Source organism: Pipistrellus hanaki (genome assembly GCF_964339955.1).
Source record: "Pipistrellus hanaki genome assembly, chromosome: 11".
Lineage (NCBI taxonomy): Eukaryota > Metazoa > Chordata > Mammalia > Chiroptera > Vespertilionidae > Pipistrellus > Pipistrellus hanaki.
The window spans coordinates 14,065,931-14,089,525 of record NC_140513.1 but is presented as its reverse complement, the minus strand read 5'-3'; the positions used below and the strand labels follow the sequence as shown (position 1 = coordinate 14,089,525).

General features: G+C 49.5%; 1 protein-coding gene across 1 annotated transcript in view; it reads left to right on the top strand.

Annotated features, from left to right (window-relative positions):
* The window catches only part of TTLL11 (tubulin tyrosine ligase like 11), a 173,287-nt gene that overhangs the window by 134,131 nt on the left and 15,561 nt on the right, over nucleotides 1–23,595 (top strand). The window contains exons 7-9 of the mRNA XM_084899222.1: nucleotides 6,617–6,805; nucleotides 9,730–9,981; nucleotides 18,479–18,585. Of these exons, the coding sequence (XP_084755348.1) occupies nucleotides 6,617–6,805; nucleotides 9,730–9,981; nucleotides 18,479–18,585 (548 nt within the window). The remainder of the gene's footprint in view (nucleotides 1–6,616; nucleotides 6,806–9,729; nucleotides 9,982–18,478; nucleotides 18,586–23,595) is intronic.

Here is a 23,595-nt window from a genome sequence, read left to right as displayed (position 1 = left end):
GCTCAGAGCGGTTGAGTGCCTTCCCCAAGGACACTCAGCTAGTAACTGGCAGCATTGGTGCTAAAACCCAGGCCTGCTTGATGTGTAATCCCTACAGCTCTGCCTCCCTGCCTTAACCTTATACTTGAACTTAAAGCAATCTCTGAGAGTCTCTCGGGCCATCAAGGAGACATCACCGAAAAGATGTACCATGATAACTAAACATTTAGTACTTCTGTGAGAAACAGCTCTGTGAACTGTCTGGATGTCTGCTCGGGGAATTGTGCAATGACAAGTGAAATTAAATACTTTAATGGATTTTGACAACAACTCTGTTAGGGGAATTCAAATTGCATGAGGAAAAAAAGTTCGACTTGCTCTCTGGACCTGATTGCTAATATGCATGCCTAATTTATTAGCTGCGTTTTTTTAAAACCTAATTTTGTTAGGATCAAAGTTCTCGAAGGAAAAGAACGTTGTGGACTGGAGGAGGCAGTTAAGTCTTCCCGGAGGAGGTTGGGCTTGCGCTGACCCGATGGCCCTGATTTCTGAGGAGGGTATGCTATAAATATGTCAAGTGAGTGATAACTACCACCATTTCTCTAGCACTCCAGCCAGGAGGCCTGCCTCTCGTTTTATGTCATCCCACTGCGTCCACTTTTACAGAAGAGAAGCAGGCTGAGCAATAGTGCGTCTTCCCCGAGGCCATTCACTTAGTACAGAGTGGACCCAGGATGACTATTATTCTTATTACCATAAATTACTTTTGTTGCATTAGTACGCTAAGCAATGTCTTTATAGAACCTTAAGTTGAAAATGACACCCAGAGGTTACCCTGTCTGTTTTCTTGCCTTTGGGCAAAAGAACACCAAATTCCTTATTTATTTGTCCTGAAGAATACGTATCTTACACAGTCGTTTCTCGGCACATCTGCTTTTGCATCACCTATTATCATTAAGTGGGGAATACTATGAGGGGAGCAAAAAATGGATTTATTTTCTTCAAACGCGCAGTCCGTGGGAGAAAGAAGCCACGGGCTTGCATGGCCACAATGTAAGTTTAGAAAATGGCAGATTCCACAAGAAAGGAAGTGCTGTGGGAAACTGGAAGAGAGTATTTCCTGGTGGGAGGGACCAGGGGAGGCCTGTCCTGGCATTTGAAGTGAGCTTGCAAGGACGAACAGGATTTGGACCTGGCTGTGGGCAAAAGAATGAGCAGGACATAGGCAGCCAGGCCACGGGGGTGGGGGTGGGGGGTGGGGGGACGGGACCTTGGCGTCATCTCTGCATGTGAATGAGGTGGCCCTGGAGGCTATGCAGGGCAGGAAGCAGGTCAAGGACAGGCTTAGGCACCACCTACCAGAAGGGCCCTCAGAGGAAGAGCAGAGAACAGGGAAACTCTAGGAGAATGCTTGGGCACAGATGCATTCAGAAAGAGTGGCCAACTGCATTAGATGCTATGAAAAGCTGAGCTGGAGAAAGATCAAGGTTGATGGCAATCAGGAAGTCCATGGTCAACTCTGAGAGAGCAGTGTGCTTGGAGCAGTAGACACAGAAACTAGTGTGCTCACACTGAGGTCAGGCGGGAATGGGCTGTGCAGAGTGACTTCCTGTAGGTCACGCTCCCAGGGTGAAGGCTGTGATCGTAGTCAGCAGAAAACCCCCTTGAATTTTCCTAACCTCGATTGAAGCCTAGAAAGTACAGGGTCACACAAGTCAGACAGACCCAGGTTACCATATGATAGTGTTAGGTACTTCATTTAACCTAACTTTAGCTTTGATAACAACATCTACCCCCGATTGAGTGCTTACTGAATGCCAGGTAAGCACTCAATAGGGGGTAGATGTTGTTATCTAAATGCTCTGTGTGTATTCACCCATTTAATTCTCACAGCACTGCTGTGACAGGGGTAGAATTATTATCCCCATGACACAGATAAAGACACTAGTAGGTTAAGACCCTTTCCAAGGTCCCCAGCTTATTAGGGACAGGATTCCAACCCAGACATGCTGGCTCCAGAGCGTAGGTTAATACCCTATTTCCCTCGTAGGGTCTCAGTGTGGCCTAACCAGGATAATTAATGTGTTGGAGAGTTCCTGGCCCATAGGAGGGGCTCAGTAAGAGTTACTCTCCTTTCCCCCTGACCAAGTACAAATGCAAAGTCAGGGCTCCATTCCTCAGACAGTCTGTGGGATTAGCTCCATGGACCGTACCCACTAGTGCAAATCCCATACAGAATGACACACAAAATTACCTTGGAAAATGGGATGCAAATGCCACGAGCCCCTGAGACACAGTCCAGCGAAGATGGTTTTGCATTCAACACCCAGAATGCAGGGTTGACCGGCAGGACGCACTGGACCCCCTTGGTGGGGAGCACCCTCAAGGCAAATCCGTGGCAAGTGAAATTCACAAAGCCACCGTTTCATCGGAAATCTGAGGGGGAAGGACATTTGACATGAGACACGCCTACTGAATGCCTGGATCCTCATCACTGGGCACACAATATACAAAGGAGAATTAGGATCCTGTAGAAAATGAACTGGGTTAGAAGAAATTGAATGCCAAAAAGAATTACAGTCTCGACAAAAAATAACTTCTATACATGGTTTTCCTCCTATTGTCTGTATTCACACAGCTCTAGACTTTAACGCAGAACTGTGTTTAAACACCAAAATGCTTTGTTTTGCAGATAGACACTAAGCATGTAATTAAAAGGATCCCTTCATTAGCCAAACTAGACAATGAAAGCCCAAGTTGGCCTTCTCTGCTAATTTTGGAGGTTGTAAAAGAGGGGCTAATACAACCACTGATTATGGTTGTCACATAGTGCCTTGCTATTCTCCAGAGATAGACAGGTCTTCCCAGTAATCGGAGAGAAAAGGGAAGAAAGATTCATTCTGGCAGCCGGAAGCAGAGGGCTGTGGTAATGGAGGGGTTAACATGTGGTCTCAGGAGACAGCCACCTGTTTCAGTCCCAGCTTTTCTCTTAGGCAGCCCACTTAAACTCTCCCAGCTTCAGTCTCATCCAACGTGAACCTGAAAACCAATTATTGTGTCTAAATTGAATTGTCATGAGAGCTCATTGAAACAGTTACTATATCTACTGCCAGGTATTCTGAGCACCTACTATGTGCCAGGAATGTATTGAGGCTATAAATGCAGTCATAATAAATGAGAGCACCACCTGCCCTTCCAGCTCTCAATCTAGTAAAAGAAACAGGCATCAAACAGTTGAACATATCACCCTTTCAGTCGTAATAATGACTGTGAAGAAAAGATGATGATGATGATGATGATGATGATGATGCACAAATCTGGAAGGTTGTCTAGAAAGGGATGGTTGATTCTATCTCCGATAGCTTTGGGAAGCTTTTTGGAAAAGGTGGCATGGAATCTAAGATGGGAAGGATGAGTGTTTTTCAGGGGGTTATTGGGAACGAGCATTTAAGAGAGGAAGGAGGGGTGTGCAATGTGGAAGACAGGGCAGTAAGCAGGCAGTGACCAGACGTGCCTGCCCAGTGGGCCCTGGGCAGCCAGCACAGACAAGGCTCAGAGTTTGAAACATCCTTCTCCGGGCTTCTGTAAGAAGCTAGCACGAGCCTAATCGTCCACAGAGAGACAGGGGTGGTGTACTCAAAGGGCTGAGGAGGGACGCGGCAACCCTTTTGGGCAAAAGAATGCTGGGCCCTGCCTGCCGGGATGGCTGGGAAAGCCTGGAGCTTCTCCCTCAGGGTCAGAGTTCCGGCCTCTCTGGCATTCCAGCCCAATAGTGATGCAGTTTTCTCCTTTTTTCTTTCTCTTTTTTTTAAGGCTCTGGACAGGGAGTCAGGAGAAGTGGGCCTCCCTTTGCCTCCACTTTAAGCAAGTGGCATTGCTCTGACTTCCCCAGAAAGGAAAATGAGGTCACTGCTAGTGCCCCTCTAAGCCCGCAGCCAAACTCGCTCTGAATGTGGAGAGAGGCAGTAACTTTGTGGCGTTGTTTTGTGGCATCAGTAACCCTCAGTAGAGAGCCAGGGTGTCAGGTAAGGGGCAGGCGTCTAGTGGGGCTCAAGAAAATGGGACTCATGTGGGGCTTTAGTTAGGTTGGGACAAGAGGCAGGTGCAGTCCAAGCTTAGGCAGTCCGCAGTGAGGTTCCCCAGGTGGCCTTAGGAACGGGGCCACCGTGTGGTGTCCAGTGACATGGCCTGGGGTGGGGCAGAATGCCAGAAATTGGTTAAAGAAACTCCATGCTTTCCTGAGTTCCCAGAGCTGAATGCCCTCCTCTCCCCTTGAGGCTGGTGACTGGACTGGGGCCTCTCGCGATGATGGCACACGGGAGATAAAGACGTGGTGAATCTAATCAAGGTGTCTCACAGGTATGGAGGCTGTGCTAAGCATCAGGCGTTCCTTTGCTCTGTAATTACATCAGTTCTGGAGTGCAGAGCTGGGATCTGCACGAGCCTCAGCACCCCTTGCCTCTCCCTCGAATCACCTGGCAGCACCCCTCCCTGGCCTGTGAGACGGTACAGCTCACTAACTGCCTGAGCTCTCAGACAAAGAGCAAGAGGGACGAGGTGGAGACACCCGCTCTGGGCAGAGGACAGAGCAGAGCCCTGTTAGAAAAGCAGCTTATGGAGGTCTTTGAAAAGTGAGTTCCTTCCCCCAGAAAATGAGAGAACTGGGCCCCATGAGCCCGAAGGCCCTCCCAGCTCCTCAGTAGTGTGAGTTCTGGCTGTGGGAACGGTGGCCATAGAGTAAGCCCTCGAGAGTGTCCTTGTGTTCATGCGCTGCCTGGCCTGGCAGGAAGATGCTTCTGCAGAACCCGGGTCAGGCAGCTCAGGGGAATCGTCCCGAGCAGGAACAGAGACCTGGTCTGCTGCTACTGCTGCCACTGCCAGGCCTTGGTTAATTCACACGCGACAAACTGTGCAACCCTGATTCATGTGAGCCCATGGCTGATTTGTTTGCAATCAGTGGAACAGCCTGCCCAGACAAGTGCGGGTCCCTCCCAGGTCATCACACGGAGGTCAGTTACAAGCCTCTGAGCAAACTCCTCTGATGCTTTCTAGAAAGGCTGTGCTTTGTCCTAAACAGTTGTGCACTAGGCTTAGACTCAGCACCCACCCAGTCACTCTCCCTCGTAAGCCTCACGCCACCCCATAAGTCAGAGACTTCGATAGGGGAGGAGAAAAGGAGTTCAGAGAAGTTGTGTAACTAGGATGAGTTGTAGCGTGATAGAGTGGAAAGCACCTGGGCTTTGAACTCAAATAGATCCAGGTCAAATCCTCATTCTCAGCCATTTAATAGCGGAGCAGCGTTTGGAAAGTGGTTTAACCTCTCTGAAGCTGATTTTTTTTTCTCATCGGGAGAAATAGGGCCAGTGGGGCCATGTATAGTACCTAATCTATAGGCTCCTTGCCAGGGTCAAAGGAGTCCTGACAAGTAACCACCCGGTCCTCAGGTGCTCAGTGCCTGGTTACTCCAGGGCCGGAAGCAGCATGGTGCAATAGTTAGAAATAAGGAGCTCTGCCTCCTGGGTTTCTGTCCCTGATCCACGACTTGTTTAGTTTGCATCTTTGTGCCTTGGCTTCCTCATCTGTAAAATGGGAGTGATGATAACACCATTTCATAGGATTTTATAAGATTAATTGTTTTTAATGACAGTTCCTGACACATAGTAGGTGGTACCAGGTGTGTCGCTGTTGGTGTCGCACGATGCCATGTAGGAAAGTGGCCGAGGGAGGTGGAAGTGGCCAGGCAAGCATTCAGAGGCCAGCAGGTGGGAACAGACCCAGTGTGGGTCTAGGTCTTCTGGGGACTTGAACGTCAGGCAAAGATCTCTCATTCAGACTTTCTCCTCATCAGTTTGGAAACACATGCCTCACCCATTGTGTAGTCTGTCGCCTTCTCTTCAAATAGCATAGCATCGCCATCAAGCAAATGGGGCCTCTGTGATGGGAGACATTTATCAAGTGACAGAACTGGACGGCATGGTAGTTAGGTTTATTTTTAGTGCCTTCATCCTCCAACTCTTTAAATTAGCTGCTGGGCTAATTTAAGTCATGTCTGCCACACATAGCTAGCAGTTTCCTCAAGAATGCCAGCGTGCATTTGAAATTCCAAGTGACGGTGGGGACAGGTCTCAGCCAAATTACGGGGGAGGAAGCCGGCTTGCCTCCCTTGGCCAGAGCAGCGCCGCTGCCCACCAGGCTCTCTGCTGGATCACAGGAGCCAGGGCACTCTGTCCCCCATGGCCAAGCAGTTACAGTCACCTTTCAGCTAGACTGTAGCCAGCATCATCATCATGTCAGGGCTCACTAAAACAGACTGCCCACTCGCTTGCAGGTTCTGAGTCCACAGGGCTGGGTGGAGCCAAGAATGTGCATTTCCAACAAGCTCCCGGGTGATGCTGATCTGCTCGTCCAGGGACTGCCCGTGCTTTCGGAATCATTGACTTGGATGTTCCAGTAGCTTCCTGGCATCATCCATTCCCGATCAGGGTCAGTCCCGCTGACAGATCAGATTCCCTTGTCTTCACCGCACTTTTCTCCCCAAAACCCACCAAACCCAAGCCCCCTTGTCTGATATTCCAGATCCCATGAGACCCAGGCCCACGTGGGCTTTCGGGTCATATGCCCACCTGTTTCTCTTCAGGCATACCATCTTGTACCGAGACCCAGCAAACCTGCTCTTTCCACACGCTCTGAGCCCCAACTCTGGACACTCTCTTGGCCACCTCCACCTCCTCAGCGATTGGTATGGATGGGGCTTGTCTTTCCCCATTGGGTCAAGTGCTTCCGGGCTGTGTGCACCTCACCTGTGTGTCCCAGGCCCCAGGGACAGGTAAGTGCTTGGGAAGTGGCTCATGAATGAATAAATTGCTGAAGGGATGCTTAACTGAAAATGCAAAGTATTTCTCTGAGAGAATTCGAGCACCTTCTCTGAATCGGCAACTTTACCTTGCTTTGTCTGCCTTTCTCTGTTGTTAATTTCTGGAATATATATGGCTTATACAGAAGAAGAAAAGTCTTTGGTTTGATTTCAATCAAATTATTAGCATAAGAATTATACAGTGAACTATACATAGAGTGTTTAGTGAGACAATTCTGAGAATAACTTCTGATCCCACTATTGATTTGTGACATTGAGCATGTATGCAGGTTCTCTGGGCCTCAGATTCCTAATCTGTAAAATGGGACCAGTTTCTACCTACATCATAGAACTGTTATGAGGAGGAAATGAAATGATATGTTGCTTGGCACAATGCTTGAAATATATGTAGCAGGTCCCCAGTAAATACTGTTGATTTTTGACAGGTGGCTTGCCAGGCAAAATAGAGATTAGGTGCTTTTTCACAAGAGTTTTAATAAAAATAATTCCATTTTATTTGAAAAATGATAATAAACCATTCTGGGATGCTTTTCCCTATTTTAATGAATCAAGTATACACCAAATTCAATTTTTAAAAAACTACCCCAAAGGACTAGTAAACTGGATTTATATTCTTTTACTGGTCACTTCTATTACATAATCCCGACATTTCCATTAAAGTGCTATTAAGTAAAAACAGGATTTTATAGTATTTGTGATAACCTGGGTCTCAATGTGATAACTGAAATTATCTCCAGCAAAGATACTATTTCTCATTGTTTTATTTCCTCTTATATATCAGCTATATCTTTACTACTTCTTCCAGTCGAGTAAAACCTTTCCCCCCTGAATTTGTGGTTTTGAGTCCAGGAAAATGGCTTCTGTGGCGGGGAAGGCCCTTTTCATCTTGAGGTTGTTAACTGGGATGCAGGAAGGAAGGGAATGGGGGTCATCCACCCGGGAAGTGCTGCAGCCCTTGAGAGAAATGTGAAAGGCTGTGTGGCTCTGGGGGCGGGTGGGACGCAGGCTGTAGACCCCGGAAGGAGACATCCTCTGACATGCCATCCGGAAGACCTGAGGGGTCCCATCAGCAGGACAACCGAGCTAAGGCCACCACGCTGGAGGGCCTGCTGATTAAATGGCCCGTTGGTACTGATGTCTATCTAGAATTAAGACTTTTTTCTCTAAAATGACATCATTGTGAGACTGTTCTGGCACTAGAGATGGTTTTGCAACATTGTGAAGGTACTAGATGCCATCGGGTCATATACTTCGAAATAATTAAAAATGGCGAGTGCGTGTTATGTACATTAGGCCATAATAAAAGGCAATGGATGACGTCATTGGACAGAATGACTCCAAGGCTGCATCTAGTCACATACTCCTTAACTCAGTGATGGTTCAGGCACAATACAGAACGTTGCGTGTCCATGAGAAATTGAGCTCCTGAAAAACATGTTCAGTTTCACAGGAAGATACTTACAGCGTGCAAGTAGAAGGATTTTAACTGCGTGTCATGTGATCCTAACTTTATAGATAAATCAAACCGGTAACACAGTTCATCCCTGACTCGTGGGGTTACAAATGGTTTTGATTCCGTAACACATTTCTCAAGTTGTCTACAAAGGGCATGAATTACTATTAGAGTCCATAAAAACGATTTAAAGCAAATAATAAATAGCAGTACTTAGGATTTTGTAAGCCCCGACATGCATGTGATGTGCTGCAGAGTAATGATGGCAAAACGGAGTGAGCGTTGGTGAGAAGCACGGGTTTATGACTCGGGGCCCGCCAGGGTGCAGAGGCGCCCCACCCTGCTGCGCTTCAGTGTCTCCATCTGGAACAGGGGTGTAATAACCACAGACTACCTCACAGGGCTGCGTGAAGAGCACACAAGAGCGTGCAGATGGGACAGTTGTGTCGATCGGCATTTTTTCTGAGCTGTTTTCCTGGTCACTAAATGTATTCACACCGTACATTTCTCAATCTTCCCTTTAACAACAACTGAATGAGTGCCTATAAAGTTGGTGATTGCCACTTACCCAGTAACTTAAGCGCTAACTTCCAGCAACAGTGCCGCTTGCTTTTTCTCATCTTTCTTCCTATAATCTTAACAGGAGAACGTTTCATTTCATCTGAGAAGGAACCACCTGACTTTTACTTCCTGCCTCCAGTTGAAGGAGACGAGGATGAAGCCAGTTTGGCTGCCGAGAAGTTGCACCCCCTGGGAACTTGGGCTGCTCTCCTTTACAGGAGGCAGCATTTGTATCCCCAGAACACTGCTGAATTTTATTCAATGAAATCATTTCAGAGTAATTCCATACAACATCCTGACTAAGGAATCACAGTAATATAAGCATTTTTTTGTATGAGTTCCAAATAAGAAAATAGTTAAGCCCGAAAATATAATTGTGCCTATTCCTAGAAACAGATAACTGATGTATCTTTGCAAATTGTTCATTTAACCATGCCTATTGCTTCTTGCCAACCTTCAATGAGATTTTTATATTTCTTAATTATTCAATTACTACCCATAAGTAAGAGTTTAAAAAGCAAATCCAGACTGTTTCATAATATAGTATTCTCTTGAATCCTGCATACACATAGTCAAGGAAGTTGTCTTATTGGGAAACCTGGATGGTAGGACAAGGGAAGCATACATTTCCATGCAGGGCCTGTCCTGGGTGTGAATCCTGACTTTGGCATGGACTGGCTCTGTGAGTGTGGGCAGGTTGCTTCTCTGAAGTCAGTTCTCTGGTCTGTACAGTAAAAATGGTGACAATACCCACCTCCCGAGGTTGCTGTAAATCTAAAGGAAAAATTATGCAAGAGAAAGTCTTTCTGTGCTGTAAAGCCTGCTCCAATTGGTTCAATCGTTCATCCCTTGTGTGCTTCAGGTCTCAGCAACTGGAGAACCCACCAGCCGGAAAGGAAGACCCTTCTGACAATGATCTGGCCATCTCCTTGGAAGGCAACCTCAAGCATGAGACCAACCTGCCCTCCATCTGCCTCAAGCAGGTGTTCCCCAAGTACGCCAAGCAGTTCAACTACCTGCGCCTGGTGGACAGGATGGCAAACTTGTTTATCCGGTTCCTGGGAATCAAGGGGACAATGAAGTTAGGACCAACAGGCTTCCGTACATTCATAAGGTCAGTGAGACCAGCCCTTCTGACCTGGGCTGCAGACAGAATAGGGTCCAGCCCTACTTCAAGCCAGTCCCATCTGCTCTACTGCTCCTGGGTTGGGGGTGGGGGTTGTGGTGCTGGGTCAGGGTCCCCCTATGATTGGATCCGACCAGTGTCGTCTTTGTTGAATGAATGGATGGATATTATGAGTGTGGCAGCATTCACAACCTTATGTTGTGATTAAAAAACAATTCTGCGCTACCTTGAACTAGGTCCTTAAACCACATGTAAGTAATTCCCCCCCTGGACTCAGACAGCCGGGGCTTCCTGAACTGGCTGACGTTGTCCCAGCAGCATGTGGCTATGTGGGGAGTGTTTATGAAGCCACAGCCAAAAGACAAGGTACATCTTTCCAAAGTGTCAGTTTCAAGAGAGAAAAGTTAAATAATTCAGTCAATAAATAATGGAACACGTTTGCTCTATTATAAAGATAACAAGGTTATATTATAGAGTATAATACAAATTTTGCATGGTTTTCAAGATAAAACTAGATTTTTGCTGACGCCTGCAAAATAAGCCATTGCCACTTAATCTCTTTAGATTATTCGTTATTCGCCTCTTACCTGGGACACTTGGGGGCAATACAGGAGCACCCACTAGCTGTGTAACCCTTGGGCAAATTAATGACCATCTCTGAACCTCAGTGGACCCATCAGATGGGGTGAAACTCCCTGTACCCCAGCACAGTGTGTTGTACACCTCAGACAAACTGTCAGCATTGGTGCTGCCATTGTTCTTCTCATCGTTGGTTTTACTATTTCTACCTTGCTCCTCAAAGTCACACGCTTCATGGTTTATTCACTAAAGCAAATAATTAGAAGTCTTGACTCAGGAATCATTTTTGTCCCAATTTTCTCTAAGGGAATTTTACAAACTCGAACTCCAGCCTTCTGATGTTTCTGATAGGATGGTAAACGCAGTATCAGCGGAATTTTTGCCATTTCAGTAACCCTAAAGCAGTATTTGCTCGGTGATTCTGAGAAGGGCTTTGTGTTAGTTTCAGGGGCAAAAGGAGAGCTAGTGGAAAAGCACCGGGGTCTGGCTTCAAAGCCAAGCTCATTACTGTGTGACTTTGGGCAAGTCCTCTGTCTCCTCTGAGTCCCATCTGTAAAATGGGAACAATCTCTCCTGCCTGGCAAGGTTATCGTGAGGTTGGGATGTAATATATCATAAAATACCTGGCCCAGTGCCCAGTTCAGGGGAGCTGTTTGTTAAATGGGAGTCTGATTATCATTTCTAGCAGGCAGTTGAAATTTTCAAGGAAGTCAACATACACATGTTGTTATTTCCCTAAGAAAATAACACCCTCTGACTCACTTAGGAATGGCAGTAATGGATACCCACCTATAAATGGTTTAGATAGTGAAGTCAGTTTCTGTCATATAACAGGAAGTTTGGCAGTGGGGGTTTTAGGGCTGGGTAATGACTCCACAGAGTGACCAGCACCCCACTTTCTGTCTTTCTGCTCATCCCTCCTAAGCATGAGCTTCTAGCTTCAGAGTTGCCTTGTGGTCACAAGGTGGCTGCTCAAAATCCAGCCATCATGGCCAACTTCCAGGCAGAAAGGGGGAAGAAAGGAGAATGTGCAGAACGCCTCTTGCTAAATGAATTAGACCCCCTTCCAAAGCTTTCCAGGAGCTATAGTCAATGACTTCCATTTCGTCCATCTTCTTGCCCACTGCCATCTGCATGGGAAGCTGGGAAATAGAATTTTTCTGTATATATTGCTGTCCTAATCTAATGACGATGATGACACGACGAGGAGGAAGAGAAAAAGGTAAACATTCTCTGCCCCTTTGTGATTGCTGTGGCCGGGGCCCTAGGGAACAGCTCAGTGACAGGGGCCCCATGTCATGAGGGCTCTTGAGGTGCCGTGGACGTGTGCAGGGACAGAGAGGAGTGATGAGGGTGCGCAGTCTTCTCTCAGCATGACACGTCCAGAGGCTCAGACCCTCCGGAGCAAAGGCAGGAGGTTCCCGGACCCTTCCCAGCCCCTGTGCCATTGCACAGATGGGTCCACTCAAGACCCGCCAGAGTGAGGGATGGCTCGGCTTTATGTGGACAACAGCCTGGGTGCTGCAGGGGACTGGCCCTGGGAGACCTGCTCTGTCTTAGCCTCGTGTGGGAAAGGACAGTGTCTGGTTTGACCTAACAACTTCTCCCAAGCACCCGGTGGCCATAGGACAATCAGAGATAAATAATGGCACCCCACCTACCTCAGGGGATTCTCAGTCTAACGGACAGCACACAGGGAACAAGCCATTAAATGCAATCTTTGGCAGAGCCATGGGGTAGCAGACAGAATAGGGGACAGAAGAGGGGACCCTTCCTCTGTCTGGTGGAATCAAGGCAGGCCCCTCAGAGGAGGCAGGTTTGGGCTGTTAGAAGCCGGAGTTTGCCTGCGAGTGGAGGCCTACCCCGTCCAGGCAGCCGGGAGAGCCTGAGAATGGCGTTCACGGGTGGCTCATGTTCAGAAATTAGGAAAGGTTGATCATCGGGCTAAATTGATGGTGGAAACGGAATGCTTCCTTTTTATTCCTATAATAATAAAATTCAACTAAAATGGAAGATGGGGGATTAGGAAAGCTAGTGTACCATAGGATCACAATCTCCGGTGGTTCCAGGAGCAGGCGGGAAGCCGCCCAAGCACAGTGACTGACCTGGAAGAAGGAGGGGAGGACAGCCTGGAGCCTGGAGAGCACACCCGCGGGGAGGAAAGGCCTGGGCTAGCAGCACCCAGCTTGTGATTTTTCGGGAGAAACTAGAACTACTGGTTTCTGTGTAGAGCCTCAATATACGTATATCGATGTTGGCCATTCAGAAAGTAACTTTTAAACCCTATGGGGTTCAGTGAAAGCGTGGCTGCCCCCGCGAGCACGGGTGTGTGAGCTCAGTAAGAGGACGGCTGCGTGCACACGCTGCCTGAAAAGAAAGCCACAGGAACCTTCTCGCCGAGAAGACCCCTACAGTGCGCTCAGACTGGAACTGGTGACGTCAGAAATATCGCTGCAGACCTGTCTCTGTGTGACCAGCCTTATGCTTCTCCATCCCTTTGTTCTCTATAATTAAGGACATTTGCATGAAAAAATGAATTTGTGATGTTAGAGACTGTTAGGTCCTGCAGCCGTCATTCCCCATCTGTGTTAGTGTGTGTCAGGGGGAGGACAGTGACCGTGAGAAGAGAGCCGACGTCTGCAGGTGGGATAGTGATCTCTGCAGGTGGGACAGCGGCAGCAGAGCAGACGGGCTCAGGCAGTGAGCTGCTCCAACCCTTCCCCCCCCCCCAGCCTCCCTCCCCCTCTCCTCCCAGCACACACACACACACACACACACACACACACACACTCACACACCCGGCAGCAAATGCCCTGAGTAATTAAGATGCAGGAAGAAATGGAGAAAACGTTGCACGGCTGTTAATAGATTTTTCCTTTTTCAAATGTACCAAGAGATCCCAACAGCAACTTAATCATGAAAGACAATACCCTCTGCTTTCAGATTTATCTGAGTATGTTCGGCCTTGCCAGCTAAATTTAACAACAAGCATTTTCTCTTGCTAACCACTATTCTCTCTCTCCTCTGCACTTCGTTTAAATTTCGCTTCATTATGAATTAATAATATTTGCGCCATATGCCAAATCAAACCAAGTGCCTTCTCTGGAGCACTGCTCCGGAGACACACGCCGGCCGGACAGACGGAGCCTCCGTTCAGAGCCCACACAGGGCAGAGGCCGCCCTTGGCTTTCATCGCTGCCACCACTCTCTCTCTCCCCACGTTCCCCGAAGGAGAACCGGAGGGAACAAAATAGCCAACATGCCGCTGAATTTATTTCCAGTGGCCATCGCTCACCGTGTGCTGCACAGATCAGCAGTTTCCGGAGTGAGTTATGCTAATGCCGCTCCGGCCATGTCCTATTTTTCTCTTCCACCAGGAAATGAGGAATAACGAACTGTCGTTCTCTTGTCTAGACTTAACTGTCTAACCAGCTTTTCCTGTCATCTCCTCGGGAGGCACATAAGAGTAGCACAAATTACCATGAATTAAGTGCCTCTTTCTCTGTCTCCTCTTTATTATTATTTCATAATAATTGCTGGGGTGTGGAGACTTCTCTTTCGCTGAGAAACAGAAATGATCTGGCTCCTCGGTGTGACAGCTTCCTTTGAGGGAAATGCATTTGTGTTGTTTTGCTGCGCCTGGGTTGCTAATTTGGGGGCGTCCTGTGTAATTCACTAAGAACACGGTTTCCGAGCGCGCCCTCCATCAGGATTTGACATCAGTTCCCACACGCTGCACTGCCATCTCTGGAGCCTGAGAACTGAACAGTCTCCCGCAACTAGGTTGGTTTCTAGACAATGGAGGCGGCTGCCCCACACTCTGAGCATTTTTGCTTCGTGCACACTGTCCTGCTTGGAGATCCCCCGCTCATCCCTCCGTGGTCTCTGATTCTGATCTCCTTTTAAATTAGAGAATGGTTTTCTCTTTTCCCCCATTCTGCCCCCTTCTCTCAAAAGGAGATATTAATAGGCTTCATAATGGGTAGCGGGGCAGGGGTGGGGGTATTTTCTGAGAGGCGATATGGTGTGTTAGAATGTTCTAGAAGGGAAGTGTAAGACATCTTGCCTCTCTGGCATTAACTCCTTCGTGACTTTGAAAATCCCCCTCTTCCCTGATGACCTCTTTCTGGCAGTATTGTGAGAGTCCACACCTGGGTTTGCAATAGTCTTTAATATGCTGTATGCATTATTAACTGGAGTTGCTTCCCCTCGCCCCGTAGGTGTTTAAATAGTAGCTTGTGTTTTTTAAAACAAATATTGATCATTTGTTAGCTTTCACCTTATAGACACATCTCCAGGTAAAAATAAGCTCCCTCTCTGCACAGAGAAGGATGAACACAAAAGAAATTCTATAAATAGGATTTTATGGAGTGGAAAAAGTTGGCGTCTAAATTTCCCATGAGATGTTGGTAGTTGTTGAAAGGAAATGGGGATGATCATTTCAAATCCTTCTGTACTTGGGATCCTAATGAACTTGAATGATTTGTGGTTCTCTACCATCATCTGTGCCCAAATTCCTTTGATTCTAAAAACAAAACATTTCTCCAAGCTGGTTCAGGAGGAAGGCCTGAGTATTTGTCACTTCCCCACATGTTCCAGGCACTGAGTTAGTCCTCAAAACGGCTTCGTGTGGTGAGAAGCCTGATTCTTGTACAAATCAGGAAATTTAGATGCAGAGAGTATCAGTGACTTGCTCAAGGTCACACAGCAAGTTCAAGGTTCAGGACCCTGAGCGTTTGGCTGCACAGCTCACTTTTCCCATGCGTTGCTAGCCCATCTTTTCTTAGGAATTTTTCTGGCTTCTCATGGTACCATAATGCTTGGACTCCTCTTCTACTGAAGAATTTATCCTTCAGTCGTTTGAAGAACTGCATCCCAGGACAAAAAGGAGAACTGTTCTTAAGGATTCAGGGCTACCAAGGCTTCACATTTTTATCCCAGGCTCCAAGGTCACTTCCACTTCCGAGATTGGTACCCGAGACTGACTGGGCTTTGCATCACTTACTGGGCCCAGAATACTACCTGCATGTAGTGGATGCAAAATAAATTCTGCATTGAGTGGATGGATGGACAAAAATTAATTCTAAAGTCTTGACCGGCAGAGTCCTTCCCTTTTGGAATGTCTATTGAGAATGTTATAACCACAGATAGGAATGTAGGAGGGCCTGTGTCCCAGTGACCCTGACATTCTTCCAGCTTTATATCCCAAAGATTCCCAGCAGGGGCTCTCTTCAGTCTCCTGATTTCCTGTTGTGGGCCCCCCCCCCCCCCCGAGACTTTGTGTCTTGCATCCTGGGTTCTTTCTGGGGCCCAGGGCTTGGCCACCTCCTGACATCTCCCCAAAGCTCCCAAGTCTACCACGCTGTCCTCCAGGGGGATGACTTGATGTGGATTCCAGCTGCATAATTTCCAGCTGAATCTCAGCTTCCCCATCACTGAAATGGGACTAAGAATACCTCCCTCGTAGAGTAGTTGTAAAGATCCAGAGAGCTAGTGGGCAGGAAAAGGCCTGGCATGCAGATGGTGCCCCCAAAACTGCCTACAGAATCAAAATCCTTTTAAAGCACTTCCTGCCCGCTGCAGCCAGCGCGGATTCCTCCCGTCCCCGCAGCAGATGTTGCGATCAACTGTACTTGCCGGCATCACCAGGGAGAACGAGTTTCCTTGGAAAAGGGATAAGTGGAGAATTCTTCTTGGTAAATTACGGCTCCTGCTAAAGGTTCGACACTTCTATTTTCCACCTGTCGGGAAAAAATAACTACATACCAGCGGTCAGTTCGGTTTCACTCTTTATACTCTATTAACCCACAGAGCAGGCAGCGGCACTCCTGTCCTGGGGGGAGCAGGGAGCCCAGAGGACACGGATATGATAATTAGAGAAAAGCGTGGCGCTCCTGATGAAGCTATGGAAGGGAGCGGTGCAGGGTGTTGGAATACCTGGGGAGAGACGAGCCCCGCCCCAGGGAACCCGGTAGAGAAAGTCATCGTGGTGACCGGGGACGTGACAAGCTCTGCGTCTGCTGACATGTTGTTACTGGGGCTCAATAACTGCGCGCTGATGTGCTTTGAAGTCTGCCACGGTGACTGGTGATTGAAATATGGAGCCAGCCCAGGAGGAAGCGGATGTGAATTGATGGCTTGAGAAACATGCACAGGGTTGGCGGGGAAGAAAGGAAGGTGGGGGGAGCAGCCAGAGAGAGTGCTAGCGTATAAGGAGCGCCAGCCTCGTCCAGGCACCTGCGACACACACTGGCACCCTTGGTAGGGATGTGCGTGCGTTTGGAGAGGGGCCTCTGAAATGCCCAAATCCTGCTTGCCAATCTACCCCTGGCCTGTCAGGTTCCTAAGGGAGATATTCTCACAAGGGGTGATGACAAATGGAAAAGCAAAGAACCTCTTTATCGTTACCTGGGGGGCAATGGATGTGGACATGTTTGGAAAGTTAAAAGCAGCACTGAGTGTAGTTTGGCCAATGGACAGCTGGCCCAGGGGTCTAGCTTTCAGGGTTTTCAGGCAAATCCAGCCAGTGTTGGGACTCTCCTCACAGCACAGACCAGGCCAGGGGAGCAGAGCCCTGGACCCACATGTTGACTGGCCAGCAGCATTTCTCCAGACTGGACAGGGCCACTCACCACAAGGTCAGCCGCAGGCAACCTCTCACTGACCGAGCTGGTTCAAGTTCTGGAGGAGGAGAGGAGAAAGGGAAAGAGATGGAGAGGGAACCGAGAGTTATCGTGGACCAAGCAGGCGCCAGGCACCATGCCGGCTCCTCATCCCATCCTCACATCAGCCACATGGGCGGCTATTATCTTCCTTTAGAGAACAATAAATAAAGGCTCGGAGGTTTAAGTAAATCACCCACAGTCGCAGGATTTCAGTCCTGGTCTGTTGAATGCCCAAATCGTGCTCGTTTTTGTGTGCCAGACTGCCTCCCACATTTCCAGACAAAAACACACCAAAAAATAAGACACAACTGGGGGGAGGAGGATTCTAAACAGCCTCTGTGACTTGGACAAGGCGCACCATTGCTGACGTCAGACTGAAAACCTGGCTCCCTCGGCCTCTCTGCTCCTAACCTAAGGGACAGCTGCAGCTCAGAGCCCTGCCCTCTCCCTCCTCCTGTGTTTCCAGGTGACTCCCCTAAAGACAGGAATGAGCATCAGGGGTCCCCAGCGATGCTGCCTCAGCCCACACACAAGGGCGTGGGGAGCCTTGCCATTCTGCTCTCACAGTGCTGACTTGGGCCACGTAACATCTCTGGGTGACAGACTGAGATGGGTGAAGTGCAGAGGCCTGTCTGCAGATTTGGCCCCAGGACTCTCCTGGAGAATGTTTCCTGCGGGGGGAGGGGGAGAGCAGCTTCTGCACAGCAGTGGCGCCTTCAGTGGTCCCGGGGACGCGCCGTTATCATTGGGTCACCTGAGCATGCCTCTGTCCGCTGTGGGGCACTGGCTGGAGAACACAGCCCAGCTTTCCTTCCCTCTTCAGAGACCAGCAGAGGAGAAGGGGAAGACACGTGTAGGGTGTGCTTTGGAATATGGAGTCCCCATTTCCTCTGCAGAGCAGACAGAAACCTACCTGGATGTGTAGGGACAGGTGGGCACACTTCCTTATAGATGACTGCTCTTTGTTGCCCATTAAAACCCTAATTGGCTAATACAGGTGCCCACGTGACCTAACCTCAGCTTACATGTCCAGCCTTCTCTCCCACCATCCCCTGCCATGCACCCTTCCTTAGCTCCAGCCCTGGAAGGGAAGGCCTGTCATATAAGGAGCACCAGCCTCATCCAGGCACCTGATATGATAGAGAAAACAGTGTAGGGACCCAGCCCAGGCAGAGACCTGGATACAAGACAGAACAGGACGGGTTTGGCCTGGCAGTGAGTGTCCTTCCTGTCTTTTGCAGGAATTGCAAGCTGAGCAACAGTAGCTTGTCCATGGCCTCCGTGGACATCCTCTACATCGACATCACGAGGAGATGGAACTCCGTGACCCTGGACCAGCGGGATTCAGGTACCTGGCCACTGGCCTCCACCATGTCCCTCGGGAGTTCAGTACATTTTCTGTTCCTTCTCTTTCGGGGTCAAGGTGGGGGGAGGAGGAACAGCGTGCTGAATTTGAGTCTGCTCCAAGGCTGTGCCCACCCAAAGTCTAATTCCCCCAGCAGAATCCCTTGTTTTTGCTTAAGGCTTTGGTTCTACTCATACTAGGAATACTCTGTCACCTGTTCATTCTTCCCTCTGCACACACTCTCTGAACACATGCTGAGCCGGGCCCTGGATGGACCAGAGTGGAGAGTGCTCGGTTCTCACCCTGAAAAAATTTGCTGTTGGGCGCGAGGCAGATGAGAACACAATACGAGTGCCGTGGGTGTGTGCTGTGGGAGGAAAGCACAGAGCGGCTCTCGGGGCACCCAGGGGGCACTGCTAATAAGGGACACCGCAGAAGACGTCCTGGAGAGCCAGGAGTGCCATCAGCTGCTGCGCAGGGTGGGGCAGGCCGCCTCCAGCTGGGTGCGGCCTGGGAAAGGCTCTGGGAACCCCCAGTGGCTTAGGTGGGCTGGAGCGAGAAGTGGGGGGAGGAGGGGAGGATGTGGGTTTGCAGGAGCTGCTGAGGCCTTGAAGGTCACACGGACATTTCCACTGGAGCCTCCAGGTTGTGTGGCGTCGAGGCTTCAGTTACAAGGATCCACCTTTAGGTGGATGAGTCTCTGATCTTTTTCCTTATAAAGGGTGTTTTTCTACAAAGTCATAATAACCATACCTGACATTTGTACCGCTCATCTCAAAGTTACAAAGTGCTCTCATGCGTACCCCTCAGTAAGTGTCCCCGTGCAGAAGGTATCACCGGGCTCATTTCACAGATGAGTAAACCGCAGCTCAGCTCACCTGGCAGCTCCAGTCCCTTGGCACCGGCTTCCCTCCGAAAGGGGCTCGCAGGGGAGCGGGCACCTGGGAGCAGCTTGCTCCTGTGATCTGGTGGCGAAGACAGGCAATGGGGTTGGGAGGTCCAGGCTGGAACTGTCTGCCTGTTCTAGGATGTGAACGTGAAAAGCCATTTCACCTCCTAATCCCCGTTCTTCTCCCGTAAATGGTGCCAACGATGCCTGCTCGCTAGGTGCTGAGGCCTCCTGTGTCAGGGCGTGAAAGCCATTAGAGCCCTTGTTGGCAGCTAATCTTGTTAGTAGGCACCCCTGAGGGAGAATCTGGCGTGCGCCGTCTGACAGCACAAGCTCCCTGCCAGATCCCGCGCACACCTGCGGTCTGCCCTGGGCCTCAGCCTCCTGACACAGGGACCAGCAGGCCCTCCTGCAGGCTCGGTGCTCAGGCTGCGTCTGCTGATTGGCTTCACAGCTGATAATGATGCTCCCACCTGCCCATCCCTTGTCGGGTGTTTCCTACGTGCCACGCCCTCTGCCGGGCCCTTTACATGTGCAGCACTGGTTAGAATCCTCCTGGAGACAGGTTTGGTTATCTCCATTGTACAGAGAGGGAAACGGAGGCTCAGAGGCATGGCTGGTGGGGTCAGGCCCTCACTCCACACTGGCACTGCCCCTTCTCGGTTGCTTTGTCCTACCACTTGGTCCTAGAGTAAGAGGACCAGCAGCTCCCGGCCTTGCTTTAATTCAAAAGCAGACCAAGGTGAGCGCTCCCGTGCGTCTCGCAGCTTCCCTGGCAACAGGAGGGTAGGCAGATTAATTATCATCTCGGGGGCCGGAGCGCTCATGTGACAGTTGAGCAGACAGCTTTTGCTGACGCCTTCAGAAAGTAGAGTGTTTGCTCTGTGAGTTGAATGCGGGGAGTGGTGGCGGGATCCCAGGGAAGGGGGCAGCCGAGAGGGTGGGGTGGCAGTGGAATTATTAAATATTGAAATTGATCAGGAGTTGCCGCAGGAAGCTATTTATCATGTTTTATTGCTTCAAACTAGCATTACCATCTGGCCCGTTGTTAATTCTGAGCAGCTTTTCCTGTTTTGTTTGCCTCTCAAATTGCTCCCTGGACATGGAATCCATGGGAGGTGGCCACAGTTCAGGCATGGAGAGATTTTCTGGGGTCTGCCAGTTTTCTGGGGAGTCTGCTGACCAAGCTAAGGAGATAAGAAAAGGACTTCTTTTTAGCGCATTCTGACAAGAGAATCCCGGGCTGGAACCCTCCAGGCCTTGCGCCTGCCTCAGCCAGTTTGGATAAGATCATCACCCAGCGCCCACACCTGCTGTGTCCGAGCGCTCATGCCCCGTCCCCTTTCTACAAAGTAGCCCAGACCTTCCTTCTGCCCTGAGGAGACTTCGGTGACACACAGGGGGTTAACCTGATTCCTGAGCCTTTATGAACCTACCCTTGAAATGGAAAGAAAAGGGGTGTGTAAAAAGAGCAGTGAGGGGAAAGAACTAGTAAGAAAAAGCATGCATGTTCTAAAATCTCAATCTCAGACCATCCTTTTGAATAGGCTTGTTTTCTATTGATTTTTGTTTCCTTGGGCGGGTGCACAGGATTGGATTAATCCCAATCCTTGCTTCATGGGATACTTCCATCCTGGTTCATGCATAGCCTACTTTTATTTAGTTAACTTACTTTTAATAATGGCATAAGCATTTCCTAACTCACCACCCAAAACAAGAGCGAAGACCTGACAGGAACCCTCATATAACAGGTGGCTCTTCCCCGCCACTCCCACCCAAGGGACCCTCCCCTGCACCCGGTGCTCATGGTCCCCCAGCAGGCCGCCTTCCTCCCTGTCACACTGTCAGTGACTGTTGAGGAGTTGATGGAATTCAGTAATACACAGCCTCACATTCTCCAGCAGGCCAGTGTAATGGTCATTTTAAAAAATTAAAGATTTCAACTTCCAATTTTAGCATTTCTAGCAGAACACAAGAATCCACCTGAGGGCATTATCAGCACCACTGGGGTGTGGGAGCTTCTGGTTGCACAGCATCACATGAAGAAATGAGTCTGTCAGTGAAGTTGAAGTTACTTCATGTAAATTGTGCTCATGAGCTGCTCCTCATCACTGAGACTCTGCTCTCAACTCCTCCCAGAGTGGCCTCTCACTTCTCTGTTGAGAGACAAGGGCAGCATCCAGACTGGGCAATGAAAGGAGGGGTCGGCGGTGTTCTGGTTGAGAGACAAACATCTCACTTGCAAAGGGGATGTGTGAGCCCGGCACCTGGGCATCTAACACAGGACCAACATCTTGGGGCTTCTGCCCCCTAACAACTGTGTTCACTTCGTAGCCAGATGGTTTGCTGTTTTAAGATACAAGCTAAAGGTCCCTCCAAGTAACCAAGGGAACAAGGTTACAAAGCAAGAAAAAGTAGACTGGAGAGTTCCCCCCCTCCAATCTCCACCACCCATATGAGCATGAGTGAGGGACACCTGTATGAATGCACAGCACACATGAGCACATATATACATCCCTTGTTCACAGAGAGAAATCTAAGAGTCACGTGGCTTAATGTCTGATAGATGCTTTGACTGAATAAGAAATATTTCCTCCGCTGCTTGAAGAACGCCTGAGCTGCGTGCCCTCCCTCCTGGGGCGGCCGTGGTTTGACTGGCAATATAACCAAAGCCCGGGGCAATGGGAGCTGCCACGCCTGCCTTCGAACCTGGGCTCCGTGACTGGCTCCCTATGTGGCCTCTGCAAGTTGTGTACCTTCCTCTGAGCCTTGTGCTCGCCCTATGTGAAGTGGAGCTGATCATGAAATCACTGACATGGATGAAGCGAGACAAGGCGCGGGAAGCACTCAGAGCAGGGTCTGCCGCAGGGAAGGCTCAGTAAGGGGGCTGCTACTGTTGTCATCCTGTTACTCTCACTGCAGCCCTCTCAGGAAATGCATCCTGGACGCCTGCAGGTGTTGGGAGCAAACAGGAAGAAGTGCCTGTCTTGGGATGCTCACAGCCTGGGGAAGGATGGAACAGGTGGCCACAGACGTCCCTTGGTGCCCGACAGAGCTCCCAGCCCTCCTCACCTCTCTCTCCAAGACTGCCTCCCGCCTTGGCCTGGACTGTTGCTGTAACAGCCTAGTGCCAGCCTGCCCCATGGATGCCCCCCTCCCTCTGAAACCCGGGGACCATGGATAACTAGGCAGGTTGCACGCAGGGCCCCACATGACGTGTCTGGCACAAGTGACATTCTTCAGCCTTGAAATCATCTTGGAGTCAGATGGGCCTCGCTGGATGTGCGCCCTACACGCTTACCAAATAGTCAGTGTCGGAATTATTTTAATAAAAGCAAGTGAGTCAAGAGAAACGCCAGCTCCCTCTCCCTCGCACAGACACTTCCCTCAGCCGTTAGCGGCAGCCTGCGCTTTCTGTAATTCCGCCTTCCCTTGGTGACGGCCTCCAGAAGCCCTGTGTTCACACTACAGCCCCTTTGTCAGGCCAGAGCCTGCTCTTCATCATCCTCTCCTCACCTCCTGCATGCAGGGACCAGGAGCCCCGCCCACTGTCTGACCTCAGGACCCTAAAAAGAGAAGAGGAAAACAGGAATGGTTTTTGTGCAGCAGAACCCTTTTCTCAGACTTGCTGCTCACCTTCTCCAGATCTTGCAGGAATAGCGGCGGCAGTAGGAGTGTTGTGGGAAAAGCATGAGCAGCAGAGGCAGACAGGCTGTTCAGTACCCCCCATCTCCCTCTGGGAGCCCCAAGAGGGGGCGCTTCAGCTCTAGCAGCTGTAGTTTCTCTTAAAGTAGAACGGGTGGCATCCACCTTGCCTTACTGGAAGGACTTAGTAAGTAAGGAAATAAACGGGAGCTCTTTTGCTCTCTGTTTTAACCACCATCGCTGTTCCTGGCATGTGCGGATCGTTTACAGATTACAAAACAGTTTTCCAGTCCATTTGTTCTTACTCCCGCGGGCTCAGTCTTATCCACAGGACTCCATTTAGGGAGGAGGAAACCAAGGCTCAGGGGGGTAAAGAGGTGCTTGGGGGCAGAGCAGGCACTGGGTCCTGAGATCGGTCCTATACTGTCTGGGGAAGTGACAATAGTCACAGCTCCTGACTGTAGAAGGACCATCTCAAT